Here is a 16,444-nt window from a genome sequence, read left to right on the forward strand (position 1 = left end):
CGGCCTCCGAGTATCTTTTCAAAGTTTATGAATACTATGACAGTTACACCGTTTTTTCATTTCACATTTATAAAGTCAATGCCATTGTTAACATATTAAGCCATACATCTGTCTATACCAAAGGTTTCTTTTAAATGAAAAGGTTATTTTTTCAATAAATATCCTATTACCTTGCCTCTGTCTGTATGTAAAAGTGATTTGGACATGCAAGACATTTTATTGCTGACCTAATAAAAATTCCAAATTTGTAAAGGCTGAAAAAATGCTATCACATGAGGAATAAGGTCCAAATTAAAGTCTTTATGCAACAATAATGAGGTACAAAGAAGTCGCCGGCACTAAAGGACTCAGCGCTAATATTCTCCATCTTTCCGAAAGGCCACTAAAACTGCTTTTAGAATATTCTGCCTCTTTTACATAATTCATGTGTGCAGTGGTCACACAGATAATTACATTAGCAATAAGCAAGGAAGGTCTCCTTTAACACATACCCTTTGACTCCAGAGCTAGAACAAAAGCCTGAAAAGACAGGGCTTTCACTGTTACCTTCCCCGCTTGTCAAGAATATTAATGCAATTTCAAATGGCCATTCATTCAGCAATCTGAAAACCTTTTTATCATAATCCAATTACTAGGTCTCATTTATCAGGCGGCATTTTATCACCCAAAACAATACGATGAGAGGTCAGTACCATTACTTCCGCTATTCACAAGCTCTGTGTCTTAGAAAGAGCTTCGGTTAATCATGTGACCCTAAGCAAAGCGGCAAAATATGCGAGTTGTGCAAATCGTCATATATTATAGGGTAACAACTCCGCCCCAAACACACCTCTCCGGACCACAGGTCACACAAACCGCAGGAAGCGGAAGAAGCTGGAAGAAGGAAGTTCAAAATACATTTACGAGATAAAAAATGAAAACGTTTTTCCTTTGCGATTTTGAAAGGTTTGACCCACACACGACAGCATTTTCATTGATCCGGGAAAACTTTTTACGCTGTGAAGAAACCGTACGTGCTTGCGCATAGACTGTATTAATCTAAAAGCACTTTACTTTTATACACAATATACTTTGTCGGCGTGTATGTGTGTTTATAGTAGTGTGCATATAAATACAATGTCTCCCCTGGTTGTAGTGGTGCAGCAAATCACCTTTTTGCTGGAGAAATTATAGTAAGTATGTCACGCTGCACAAACATGCACCCTGGAGGCCGCCATTATTGTTTGGAGATTACCCGCGCATGCCTACAGACTGAACACGTAATACATATGCGTATGACGTCATAGTTTTGGGAAAAACAACGCCTTTAGAGTTAATGTGGAAACGGTAATACTGTCGTTTTTAAAAACTTCGACTTTGAGACCCGTTTTCAAAGGTTTGTGTTTTTCAGTTCCCCAAATCGCTGTTTTCATGCAAATGAACAGCCAAAAACGCAAAAAAACTTGTAGAGTTTTTGGTTGAAAACGGTCTTGTGTAAACGGCCTCTCAATCAGACAGGAGAGATGGATCGCAATTGCATCATTACAAAAGAAACATGACAGAGAAAACAAAAGCGGGTGATTGTTTATCTCGTTTGATGTCCGCTTGGTGAAAGACAAGGGAGCCAAATAAGACGACAGAAGTTCAAGAAGCTTATATAAGAGCAGTGTACCTTTGCTTTGTGACCCACACTCAGTTGTTTAATCCAATTACATTAAATAATATTATTATAACAGTATTTTTTCTAACTTATGAATGATAAACCATACTGTCATACAGTTTCTGGCGCATAATGTTTTACTATTGATGATCCCAACGCAGCAAGCGGTGTGTTTATGGCGGGATATTATATATCTAACGATTATATCAATCTGAACAAGATGACAAAATATATGATTTACATCCCGGACACAATCACACCTTCATCTTTCAGAGAAAGCAGCATCCAGCCTTTGCCGTCATGTTTCGGACAAAAGAGGTATGGGAATGAAATCGAAAATATCAGCACCGTTCATCTACATTCATTTTAGTGACTGAAAATACTGCAGCATGCAAGCTTAAAATAAACATAACCGGACGAGATCCGCGGGGGGACGGCGTGAGTGGAAAGGGGGCTATAGATGGAAGTAGTTACTATACTATACCAAACATAATGTTTTACATACAATGGAAGTCATTGTATGGACACCAAACCACTGAGACATTTCTCAAAATATCTTCTCCTTCATACGGGTATAATTTTGAACCATGATTTTGAAAATCTACTGTAATCTACTGTTTTTGATTAATAAAATAATTTTGCAACTAAAGGACAATTTGTAACCTCCAGCTAAATGGTTCTCTAATCTCATACACTTCGTTCGACAACTCACCTAAAGTTAGACCTAATCTATGAACCTCTCAAATAGCATATGCTTAAAAACCCAGAGACCTTACATTGGCAGAGACCACACAGTCTAGTTTTTACCATCAGACACCAGTGGAGGTCCATTGTGTATTTGCGAGTTCATGTTTGTTTATTTTATCCCTGCCCCTTTTGGCATTGATTTAAACATTTGGCTAAACATTTCAAGATAAGAACGGTATTTACCTCTCTGGTGAGGCCAGATAGCATCCCAGCCCATTACTCCAGCCATGTTGGCTTAAACCCTATCAGGCAGACCTTTACACAGTAATCCTCATGGAAGCATTGTTCGAGTTGCTGGAATAGAATAACATATCTCTGATCCTAAAGTCGTCATTTAAAAATGTCTTCGGAGCTTAAATGTTACAAGCTATGTGCTTTCGTACCAAATTGGGGCATAAAAACTCAAAATGCACTCTTGTTAAGGCATGGTAAGATTGTGGGTTCAACCATAGAAAACACGAATAGCTGATGTCATGAAAACACTTCAAGTTAATTTAGATAAATGAAAGGGCAAGGACATAAATGTAATTTTAAACAGTGAATAATTTGCTAACGCAAGTAGTATGCTATACCGTTACCTTGTCACCATTTTATTATATTCCATGTTTAATTTTGGGACATCCAGGTACTGTGTTGGAACATAATTGTCTAGATTTTGTTTAAATGTCTTAAAGTTTTGAACTTTAATACAAAAAATTATGAAAATAAATGTAAAAAAGTTCAAAGAAGCAGCACTGCGCAAATTTAAAATACCAGACGGTTTGGAATTAGTAACGGATTTGTTTAACTGTTATGCTGGGCTCTAATTGGTGGCGGATGAATGTAGTTCCAGATGTCCTTTAAAATGGGTTTTAAATACATTCCGATGTTGTTTCTGATTTATCTACACACTTGTGCCATTGTGTTGTTGCTTAGTAGCAACATAATGGTGAATGAGGTTGATAATAAAATTGTCAAAGTACTGCTAAAATAGCTAAATGTAATCCAATATATCTATCAGAGCAACAACTTCAGTCCTACTGTATGTGACCAAGCTTTATCTGCCTGATAAATATAAGTATATTTAAAATAGCTTGCTTAGCAACATGCTAATAGTACACTTTTGAATCAAATGTAACCGATTCACATCTCTTGTGAGTTATTGGTGTGATATAGGCCACATTAAGAGAGTTACAGCTGTGTGTTTTACACGAGGATAAGCGAACAGACACTGAAACCACTGGAAATAAACACATTTAAACACTCCCAGACATCATTCCTCTGAAATTGAATCATATGAACGAATAACAGGATGCCATGATTGAAGACAATGAGTTGTCACTGAGCTAAAAGTGTATATTCTGTAATGAATACGGTGTTTATTAAGAGCAATGTGCTCACAAACACCTTGAAATCCCCACCTCTCCTCACAGGGGCCGACTGAAGAAATTCACATTCAAGCTCCCCTGACAATATTATCTCCAACGAACAGACAATTCGCCTCTTTTGTCTAAGACACCAATACCACTGAAACTTCATTATGGAAAATCCCATAAATAAAAGTCACTCGGTATAGCGGTTTAAAAATCAGACATACTGAAAGCTAACATTTATGAATATAATGGGTCTTTTTTTCTCGTTTTGACTCGGGAGTAGATCAAGTGAAGGTTGTGTCGACCTTTTGCATGGCCTACATTCTAATGGGGGAGCTAATTGCATAATTTGTTTTAGAATTAACTGCTAATAGCAGCGGCTCTCCGATCTGCAGCCAAACTCTGCCTCCCTCTCTTCTTCTCCTGTTTAACTGGAATTTACGGAGGCTTTGGACAATGACTCATCAATACTGTGGGAAAATAAAGCCAACTGAAGTCAACAGGAACTCGGATTATGAAACTCGATATGCAGATGGCATCGCTACGTTCTATAGCATCATGCTAATATGCCTGAAAGCAACTTATTTGATGGGCCACGTCGAGAAATAATAATAATAAAATCACTAAGAGGTGCTCGTACATGCACAAAAGAGAGAAATCTCCTATTGTGGAGCAATACATACCTACATACATCATTTACTCATTTTCATGTTGTTTCAGACGTTACTATTTGCATATAATGAACATAATACTGGACTGCCCCAAAATGATATTTAATTCTCAACTGATCCTTGAAATGATTCGTTCAAATCGATGGACAGACATCTACCGGCGGGATTAGCTGTCAATCTTGCTCAAACCAGGCAATAACTTGGCCTCCGCACGATGTAATAACCAAAGAGAATTTCCAAACAAACAAAGCTCAACTAAAACATACGGAGGCAGAGATGCGGGCAAGATTCAATCAACACGGTGTGATCCAGCTGTCAGTCAAATAGCTTTATTTCTTTAGCGTCCTTACCTTCAAAAATCGAGTTAGAGAAATTCTTTAATGTTTTAATGCTGGAATAAAAATGATTACAATTCTTACTCTAAATGATTCTACGATGGTAACAAATGCTGTTCGAAGTGTCCTGGGTGGTTTAAAATTTTATTTTATATTTCAAGATTTTAATAATTCATTTACTGACCTATCCCCAAAGAGAGCCAAACCCCTCAGATAATGCTATGGGAATTGTATGCCTGCCTTGTAAAAATAACCATTTAATTACTATTTATTGTATCGTATCATCAAATCATATATTATTTATTCATTATTATTATTATTGTTATTTTTTTTATATCATTTAATTTTATGATCTTATTCATTCACTTTCGGACCTATGCCCAGAAAGAGCCAAACCCCTCAAATAATACTATGGAAATGTTATGCCATGTCATGTAAAAATAAACTTTTTATTACTATTTATCGTATTGTATCTCATATTATATATATATTACTTATTCATAATTTTTATTATTATTTAATTTACTTTTGTTTTTATGATGTTATTCATTCACTTACTGACCTTTCCCCAAAAGAGACAAACCTTTGGCTAAAGCTATGGGAATTTTATGCCCGCCGTGTAAAGATCATATCATATATTATATGATATCATATCATGAATATTATTATTTTGTTTCTTTCTTTTTACTAATATTGTTTTAATTCTAAAACTTTTTAAAACATTTTTCTAACTGAAAATTTGAGCTACAGTAATATTGATGCAAATTCATATTGTATATGAGACATCTTTTGTTGAAATGTTAATTCAAAGTTAGGAGACCAGCAACAAACAACAGCAACAACACAGTAAAGTTGCAAACAACTGCGCCGTCCAAAGATAATTTATTTTACCCAATCGCTTGACTTCATCATCAGTAGCCAATGATCTGTGTCCTTGCATCTCCGACACAATATGATATGATATATTACAGATCCCTTACAATGCCTAAGGCGTCCATAGTAATTAAGGTCTTTCTAAAGTGCAACCTTTATAGTACATTACCACAGTGGTATAGAAATAATAGGAAAAATGTTCATAATGGTTTTTTTATTATTTGGTAAATAATGGTTCAACCTTTCCATCATGTTCAGTGTTTGGATTTTGATTGTAACCTCAGGTTCTGTTCTCTATTATGCCTCATTGGAACCTAATATTGCTTCGCTTTGTGTTTTAAATTGAAATATGACAGCGTCACTGAAAGGACACATTTTAAGAAGCTGTTTTATTAGCTTCTATTCTACATTTTTACATTGAGCTTTTCAATTATTTGGAAAGGCCTATTGTCAAGACGGCTGTGCTGTTCAGAAGGAGCAAATGTATTGGACAAACCACCGTCCCTTCTCACATTTGGATAGTTACAAGCCGTTGGAGTGTCACGGATGCACAGAATGCACAATATCAGGAGTAAAATAGCTTTGTGTGAGGAACAGATTGAAATACGTGTTCTATTCATTGAAAAGCATCTACGTAATTTCTATTATGTATTTGATGTAAAAAATCTGTGAAATCTATTTGCATTAACAAGCTTTTCAAAGTCCAAAGTAGTTGATAATATTTGACCCAACCCTTGACTGAAACAACCTATATAACCTTTATCAATATAAATAAAGTGTATTGTGTAAAATATAGTCAAATGAGTACAAAAGTCTTCACATTTAAGTAGAAAATTGTAACCATTACAATAGTTAACATTATGTCCATTATGTGTGTGAATGGTCATACATATCATGTATAATAGTGCAAGCGTTAAAATAAAACTTCTAAGGGTCTGGGCTAAAGACATTGGTGTCATTCCTATACGTTACCAGCTGTTTTGTGTGACATTTCTTTTTACTTTGTTCCCAAACCTAACAGGGAGTCATTGTTCAAAAGGCACTCAAATGTTCCCAGGGTCCAACATGAATAGCATGCAGGGAAGACCATGGACAAAAGGACAATGGTGAAATGTGGAACACATACCTGTTAAAAGAGTCCCAGCGTGTGTTGAACATCCATTTGAGAGATGGAAAGAGAGAAAATTAGAAAAAGATGATTAAAAACATATAGTGAACAGATATTACAGTTTTACCAATAACACTCTGCAACAGTGTCTTGCACATAACCTTTCATCCAATAACACAAGAGAGCTAGGCTGTTGATTGACAGCCATCGCTAAATTTCATTCCAGATTGTCTTGCTATCTACAGAGATAGGCAGAGGTTATCGCTGACCACCTGCTCTGCATTCAGACACACGCTAACTGCCGAATCACCCAACACATTGGGAAAAGGGTGTGATTTTTACGCTGTGAACTCTGGATACACTTTGAGAACATGGTAGATTAAAGTTTGAGGCTTTAAATGTTGCTTTTGACCTGTGAAAATGAATTTGATAAAGTTCCCACACTCGTGCTTGGGATGAATAAAACAGGTGATGCCTTAAAGGGACAGTTCACTCAAAAAGGAAAATTCATTCATTATTCCCTCAACCACATGTCATTTCAAACTTGCATGAGCTGTTATCTTCCGCAGAACACAAAAGATGATATTTTGAAGAATGTTGGTAACCAAACAACTTTGACTCTTCTTGACTTCCATTGTACGGACACAAAACCTCTCAAAATATCTTCTGTTGTGTTCCACTGAAGAAAGAGTCACATGGAGGTTGTATTCAAAATGAGGGTACTTTTAGCAAAATTATGAAGCGTACATCATCAAGACATAAAGAAATCAAACAATTCAGGCACAAATGGCCTTGCATATATCCTATACCTATGAGCAGTCCTATTAAGACTCTTGACTCAAAGTCACCCACAAGCCCTTGTGACAGCAACCTCCTGTGACAACTAACCCCTCTAGTCCTCATATCCACGCTCTGCGCTGTTCTTCTGAATGGTTTGTAATTGGGCAGCAGGATAAAGAGGCTGCTGACTGCAGCATTATCAGTTATTTACTTCTAATGGTGACTGTACTTGACTGGCAGTATCTGTAGCAATCATCGCAGGTCATTCAGCCCCGAGTAAATGGCTCTTTTAAATTCCGTATATCACATGCCCATTTTCCAGAGAGCTGCGGTGTCATCAGATTAAAGAGCCGCTAAATGCTAACTCACTGCGCCGCTGAGGTTCACAGACTGCTAATGTTCCTTGCTAACATGTTCTCTGAAATTAGCCGCGTTATAAACATAAGCACTTTAAATGCACATACATTAGCACGTGTGTTTACTAGAATGAAGGCATCATTAGATTCATAATCTTAATGCATTTCTGTATACAAGAAAGCGATTTTAAATGAATATTATTATTATTATATTGTATTATACGATATTGTACTATATTATATTACATTACATTATAATGTACTGTATGCATGTATATATATATTTTACATGCATACCATTGTTAACATCTCGTGAAATAGTCATCTCAGCATGAACCAGATTAAAATTGTACATGCACACACACAAACAGAATCATTTACTCAAACGCACACTTAAAATCAGCTGGCTTGGCTGGCGCTTCATTTACTAGAAAGTCTTATAGAGAGAGCATGCTTGCAGGCATGGCAATGTTGGCAGAGGTTCACGGGATCGTTCCATAGAAGGATGTGGATTACATTCGCATTTACATGTGGCTTTGGCTCCAATCTGAATCGTCCCCTGTGCTGCTTTCCCAAGAGACGTCTCATCTGTCTGGGGCGAAACTGTGAGCACGAAGGCCACGAATGGAGGGGTGAACTGTGGGCTGCTGTTCAGACCAATCTCACACATTATTTCTCAACATACCGCATGAAGCCCAGCTTTAGCCTTTATGGTGTGAGAATAAAATTCAGTAATATAAATATTCTAATATAAATATTCTAAACAAGTGTATTTGTAAAGGTAAAAGAGCTGGGCGGAAAGACGGAACATACCCTTAATACAATTATTCTGTGTATTCCGCGGAATGTAAATAAGTAGGCGTGGTTAACTCGTGGTTAGCTCTGCAAATTGGGAATTATGTGTGCATTCATTCACATGGTTTTTCATCATAACAAATGTTATACTCTTTACACATTCTTTCAGTCTGTAGTTTCGTGATCCGCTCCACTCCGCAAACTCACACACTACGTTTTTCATTCCCAAAAATTCTACAGAACAGAATAAAAAGCAGCATGTGACAATAAATGTATCATTCTTTCCTAACACTTGCCAAACAAAGCAGTCTAATCGATGTACTTTTCCTTCCGGCTTTTCTTTTTCCCTGCCCTCATCCCTTGTTCACCACCTGCCACATGTTGCTACGCCTGATCTCCCTCCGTCGAGAGGAGCGATTTCAGTGAGCACAAGACGCCTCGCTGTCTCGCAGTCAGCCATCTATCAGTCGGCATCTGACTCACACACATGCGTGACTGTGCAATTAAGACATAAAAACATAAATCAGTCACAGAAAAAAGGGGGTGGAGGGTAACACTTGCTGTTTATTCGACTTCATTACACACAATCGAATATTAATATAAACATGCATTGTTGTTTAGAAGAGGTCAGAAAATAAAAATGTTAATAATGTTTTTAAACAGAAACAGGGATCCACTTGTGAGTCACACAGTGGAATGACGGTCATGGAAAGTCACTTGGCTGTTGCTGCGAATGACACAAAAAGTTTAAGCCAGTTAAAGACTAGCAATGACAATTATTTAGTTTTTTTAGCATCAGATAATAGTATTGCATGGTGTACCGGTGTTATGGATGCGAAAGTTTCAAATGGTAGTAGTACCGTAAGGAAAGCTTCATCAGGACAATTCATTGATTAATCGTTTTGAGTGAGTTGGTTGGATGATTCACACCTACCGGCTGTTATAGTTTTTTTGTACTTTTTTAATTTAAAGGCCCCTTTGAACCGGAAGTTGCTATTGTTTTTACTTCTGTATTTTCACACATTTCCGAGTGAAGTAGAATTACGGAAAAAAGTGGCCGTGGCTTTCATCTTTCTCTGCGATTTGATTGGATCTACAGCCGTTGTATTTTGAAATGGAACTTGTAGCAGACTGACAGTTAAAGGGGAGGAGTTAACCGATGCTCCGCCCAAGCCGTCTAACATACGTCATTTAAGATGGATAGTCATTTCAGTACGGAAGTGCGTTTTCAGATTTTAACTGAAGGTTACGAGGGCACACATATTTAAAAAAGAGAATGACCCACATTGATAAACTATTTACACTAAACACAGCTATTTCATGAAAAATATTGTCGTTTATTTAAATTAATTCCCATGTGAAAAATGTTCTAGTGTACTTTAGTATTTACTACAGCAGACTTAGCTAGTAGTGTTTTAAGTCTTACAATAGTACATTTTAAAGCATACCACAGTATTTGCTACAATTGATCCAATCACTATAGTTAGTACTCCAAAATATTGTAGTGTACAGTACAATACAGTTTCCTACACAAAATGTTTCATAAAGATCTGTATATTAAGAAAATATAGTTTATTTAGTAGATTACAACTATGAACATGGCACAGCAGCGTGATATTAGTTGGTATAGTATAGTGAGATATTTTTATGGTACCATGACTACCCAATAGCTTGCAATTGCAATAAAATTTAGATTGAATTGCTTTGAACTAATCTGTAACTAATGACTGTGTATTTTCTGTCATATATCGTTTCTAAAATATTCTGGTGGGTCTTAAAACAGACAATACCTGTCTGGATAATGAACAGGTTTGGGAACGTCTGCATTAAATGTACATCTACTAGAAATAGGGCAATATTTATGATAGAATTAGATCCTTGGGCGTTGTGGATGTTTTATTGTAGGCATTAAAATCTGTATTTGCTTTACAGGGAAAAGTGTTAAATGAGGCAGAATCTTCAAGATAACATTTATGCTAATGAGAAAACACGAGACATTATTAATTTTATGTATTGCAATGTTGTTTATTTTCCACTAAATTAAACTGCCATTAATTAAAGAAACGCATCACCCCAAAATGATGAATTTGTCTTTATTTACCCATGTCATTCTGAACTTTTATTTGTTATGTGTCCATTTAGCGTCTTTTTATGCAATGGTACCATAGACACAAAGACAGAATCCTCCACTATTCTATCAGTGCATCATCTAAGTAAGTCAATTCAGGTCATCGATATGACCCAATTTTTTTGGTAGCAATCATTATTCTCCATATACAGTAACAACATTTATGCATACACTGTTGATAAACTTGGGGCTAGCAGGGTCCATCATTACTCTCCCATCTGCTCTTTCCCACCACGTTCAGCACTCACACGACGCCGTGCCTCTAGTGGTCCGTTTCCTCCGTTAGGCGCTCCCGCTAGCCGGCAAGGGCCGGATCCTGCTGCGAAACCCAACAACGGGCAGCATTCAGTCACTGCCAGGCTGAATGACCCGGCACAGGGCTCAGCTGTACACTAGCATATCAATTCCCCCAAAGACAATGAACCCAGGCTGAGTGCCTAACAAACTAACAAAGCCACACATAGATGCCTGTCAACAATGCCTAATTGGCAACACATTTGTTTGTCATTTGTTGAACTTTAACGCTTTCCATAAACCCAATAGTCTAATTAGAACTAGATGGTTACATGAAAATGTGTCATTATTTTTCGGAGGAAACTCTACAGGCATGCGCACGGCGCGCTGCGTCAGGCTAATTAAATCTATTTTGCCAATGCACGGCAAATGAACCTTGATGAGCAATGCGATCTCATTAAATGACAGCACGACAAATCCGACAGTGTGCCTTAGAGTAACGGGTGCAATGTTTTCCTGACAACAGACGTCAACCGTACTGCCTCAAACAGCTGGGATCTGGCAGTCCGTTGAACTTGCGTTCCTCCTCTTTCACTCACTCACTGCCTCATCCGTGACTGTTACGATCAAAGCGCCAACTATTTCTACCACAGCACCGCCGAGTGAGTCACTTGCTAATACATGTGTCTTGTGAGCTGTGGCACTCGCCTGATCTTCGTGGGTTCATTTTCTGTTCTCTCTTCATTATATGTATTAAGAAGGGCTGGGTGGTGTGAATTTTCTCAATGCATTAAAAATGACTTTGCGGTCAAATTGGGCAAGACTGTTTTCTTAAAACGTCCTTAGACAACATGTCCTTGTCATTAACAGAGTCTTTCAGATGAGAGATGAACTTTAATGACCATTTCTAGATGTACAGAATTGTGGCCATTCTAGTCCGGTGTCTCAGGAATGACAAAGTCATCCAACAGCAATGTGAAAGACGGGCAGCATGACAACACACATGAAAACTATCATAAAAATCCAGGTTGACACATAAAAACTTTTCCTAAATACAAGTAGAAATATGACTGTTGTAATGCTTACAAGTGAATAAAAAAGTTTCAACAGTTTTCATTTTTGACAAATAAATGCAAATAGCATTTTTTGGTGGAAACTTTTGAGAAATATTGTTAATATTAATGAAACAAAATTATAATTTGAGCCAAACACATACCTAGACATGGTAAATTCTGAAAAACAGAAATTTAGAAGTGGCCTCTTAAATGTTTCCGTAGCTGTATTTTTTTGCTTTGTTGCTCAACCCTACACAGTAAAATTGCCAGTGTTAAAAAAGGTACAATTAACACTCACAGTGTACATATAATCCAAACTCTCAAAGTGTGGATTAAATATACACTGCGAGAGTTCATTTGACATTTTTGAATACTGGCCATTTTGCTGTGTAGTAATAAAAACAACAGAAGCAAAAGTGCCTAGAAACATAACTTTGTTTTGTTTGGCGAACTTGCGAATGTCGAAAACATAGCTCTTTAAAAATCACATAATAGTTTGTAAAACGGCGAAAGGCATTAAAAAGTCAAGAACTCCTTGAACTCCGTACTGTATGATTTTGGCTTTAATAGCAAAACAAAGTGGAAATGTGCCTGTCAGAGCAGAGCAGAGTCAAAAGTAAGCGTTCATGTGTCGTACAGATGTGTAATAAATCATCCACACAATCACTGACCTGCGCTCTGACAAACTGGAAATGAAAGTCTTTTCCCTCCTGACAAATAATGTTTTCTCTGGCCTCAGGCTCTCTCTCCGTGCTGTGTGTAAGTGGGGGAGGTGACGCATCAGGCCTGTTTCCGTTGACATTAATGGCAGAAATACGAAGACTGATTTCATACCTTTACTGATCTCTCATGCAGTGGTCCAGTAAGGAACCTTTGTGGTGTGGGTTGACCATCTGACGGTAACAACAGAATATCATGAGTATACTTTGGGATTTAATTGTGTTATAAAATCTAGATGAACACCAGACTGAATAACAATGGAACGGCACCTGCATCCATTTGTTGGGGAGGGGGGTTGACAAGCACGTTAAGGCAAAAGATCAAGTTCACCCTCAAGACATTCTCTGTTTTCCAATGGCAACACTTCTTTTCTAGATGCAATTATTACTGTAACCTGTGTTTCATTAGTATTAAAGGTTAGGTCATTTCTGCACCACTAGTGGCACTGCAGGTGGTAATTGTTATTACATTGGTTAATAGCGGTAAACCAATAGCTCATATTTATTAGTTAATGGTTAATAATTTCTGAATTTAAAATTTAACTTAGAAAACTTGAAACCTTATTCATTTGGAGGAATCTCAGTAACCAAAAAGATATCATCCCGCATTGATTCCCATAGTATTTATTTTTCCAACAATAGAGGTAATAGGGGAATGACATCTGTTTGATTACAAGTATCCTCCTTTGCGTTTAGCAGAAAAAAATAAATTTGTATAGGTTTGGAACAACTTGAGAGTGAGTAAATGATGAGAGAATTTTCAAGTCTTTGTAAAGACAAACTTAGTTTTTTCCTACAATTTACATTTAACCATTTTTGTTTTAGTATGTGTTTCATTGTAGAAATGTGAATGTCAGATCAGGAAGCTGCACAAAGGAAACAGAACACCAGATCAGTTTAGCAAACCCAAAATATTTATACTGTAATACATAAATATAAATGGAAGTTAGACTGTGTGAAACCAAACCAATCCAGTGTAAATATATATATATATATATATATATTTGAGAACACCACTCTTAAAAATGAAGGTGCTTTAATGGTTCTTCAAAGTGATTCCGAAGAAGAACCACTTTTGGACCTGAAGGTTCAGTTAGTGGTTCTTTAAAGAACCATCTCTTTCTTACCGTTTTATAATCTGAAGAACCTTTATTCACCACAAATAACCTTCTGTGAAACAGAAAGTATTTCAGATGCTAAAGGTTCTTTATGGAACCATTTTGCCAAAAATGGTTTGTCGATGGCATCGTGAAGCACTCTTTTTCTTCCAGCATTTCACAACAAAATTGCGGCCAAATTGAGGACAATTTGGAATGAAATAGCTAATGTATGAAGTACCGTACAGTATGTTAAGGCAGTTTATTTATTTTCATATCATTTGTCTTGCATTGTATAATAGGATGACAATGTCAGAATGTTTAATTTAACTTTTTGCAAGGCAGTCAGGGTCTTCTTAGTTTTGTCGTCACTGCTTTTGTTCTTTATTTATTTCTAAGTTATTCTTGAATAAGTTATTTGTTTACTTATGTATAAATGCTAGCTATAAATGTTGATAAAAATAATAAAAAAGTTGCAATGAACATACAATAAATACGTGGGCACTTACAGACATATTCTATTACCATATCCCCATGAGAAGATAATGTGCACTGCTGCGACGATAGTAAATGAAACTCTGTGTTACGAAGTGCTTCTCCACAGAGCACTTCAAAGGTCTTGTCGAGAAACATTCACCCTGAGACAAAGTGGTCTTAAGCGCTGATCTGCGACTGTTTTCTTTACGATTAGCATGGCGGCGGTGGAAAATGTAATTTAGTCAAACAGCGCTGCCACGGATTTGCTGCACTGTTTGTCTTCTTAAACCAACAAGTGAAAAATTGGCAAATGAAGCAAAAGTGCAAGAATAAAACAAGAGCCTGGGGTAGAGGTAGAGAGGTACTACCACCTATCTGAGGTCTCAACTCCGGGTATCCTTGGAAATTTTCATTCGAGTAGACAGTGACAAATGGCATTCAAGAGTATTTCATCATATGACTTTACTGAAAGATATTAACAGCAGTGTAGTTCTCTCTGCTCCATCCGAGCACCTGACAAGCATGAACAGCCATTGTCCTGTCAACGTGTCATATTCTGACTGAACAAGTGAAATGTCTTAACCATGGCAATGCGAAGACTGCATACAGTGACTACCTGATCTCATGGGAATTCATAACTGTTTTACGAGATGGCTAATTCTTATGAATTTGTACAATGTGAATCATACAAAAACGTATGATCATCTGAAAAAAGCTATACTGAAGCTCATCCCCTAACTCCACCCCTAAACCTAAAGTCACTGGCAGGAAAGCAAATCGTACTAAAATGTACAAATTAGATCGTACGAATTCATATCAATAGCCACCTTGTACAATAGTTCCTGTGAGACACAAAAGAAGATATTTTGTGTCTATACTATGGAAGTCAATGGGGCCAATGTTGTTTGGTTACCAACATTCTTCAAAATATAATCTTCGAACGAAAGGCAGGAGTGATGACAGGAGGGTGAGAACTGTCCCTTTAAAATTCTGGCACCTCGAAAGAAGCTTATACGTCATAATCATAAAGATAACGTGATGACAGGCGGCACACCTTTGCCCTTTAACGTTGGGCCTCCAGAAAGCTTTAATTCTGTGAATGATAAGTCAAAAAGAGGTGATTAACATTGCTTTAACAAACACGGGTCATTAGCCCGGCAGATTGTCTGTGACATTTCAACCGCACGCGCACCACCACAAATACTAATAGCTGCATTTCTGACAGCATCCATCTCACAGCTCCATCATATTATCAGCAGACTGCAGGAGGCAGGAATGTCACATATCCAAGGACTGCCAAGACTGCGAATGAACAACACCTACGTTTTTACATAAAACAAACCCGCAAGCATATTGATTGCCTGATCACAGGTGGTTAAGCCGCTGGATAAGACTATCAGTGTGATGAAGACTACAGGTGCTGAGGAGAAATGGAAGAATCAGGATATCCAGCTCTTGGGTCCCTTCTCAGCATCCCTTGCTTTGAGACGGTTAAAGCAATAAGGCTTATTTACAGTAAACAGGAGCGATGGGATGTCTTTGTTGTGCCATCGGTGGACATTAATTAGTCATTCACTGTTTGTCCACATACATAATTCAGAGGGGGAGGTGGCATTTTGCAAGGTGTGCGAGCTGTGGGGGTTTTCGTTCAATATTCTTTCATCTTTTTCTTGGCCAAGCTTCTTACTTATGAATCTTCATAAATGCTCTTCAGATCCGACGCTCCATGCTGTGAATCACCTGTTCATATTCAATTTCACTGTAAAGACCCGAATGTACCTTTACATGTAAACTTTAGACTTTACGAAGATGCTTGGTCATTTACTTACGCTTCATACTGTGGTACATAAAAGAAAAGATTTTGGACGTCAATGGATGTGAAGTTGGATCCCTATTGACTTCCAGTTCATGAGGACCCTTTAGAATATTTGTTGACTTAAGAAAGTCAGTCAAACACAAAAGGGTGCAGAATAACTGTTTTTTCTTCAGACTTGACCTCGAAAGCATGTTCTTAAATTACTTTAATCCTCACCAAAGTAGCTGTCTTTTTAGCTGGAAACTAATTATTATGCATGTAT

At 37.3% G+C, this 16,444-nt stretch overlaps 1 protein-coding gene across 1 annotated transcript in view; it reads right to left on the reverse strand.

The window, feature by feature from the left end:
- The window catches only part of adarb2 (adenosine deaminase RNA specific B2 (inactive)), a gene marked incomplete at both ends in the record, with an annotated part of 80,318 nt that extends 71,787 nt beyond the window's left edge, over positions 1–8,531 (reverse strand). The window contains one exon of the mRNA XM_079487971.1: positions 8,390–8,531. Within this exon, the coding sequence (XP_079344097.1) occupies positions 8,390–8,531 (142 nt within the window). The remainder of the gene's footprint in view (positions 1–8,389) is intronic.
- Between the last annotated feature and the right edge of the window lie 7,913 nt (positions 8,532–16,444).

This window comes from Barbatula barbatula (assembly GCF_947034865.1).
Source record: "Barbatula barbatula genome assembly, chromosome: 23".
Classification (NCBI taxonomy): Eukaryota; Metazoa; Chordata; class Actinopteri; order Cypriniformes; family Nemacheilidae; genus Barbatula; species Barbatula barbatula.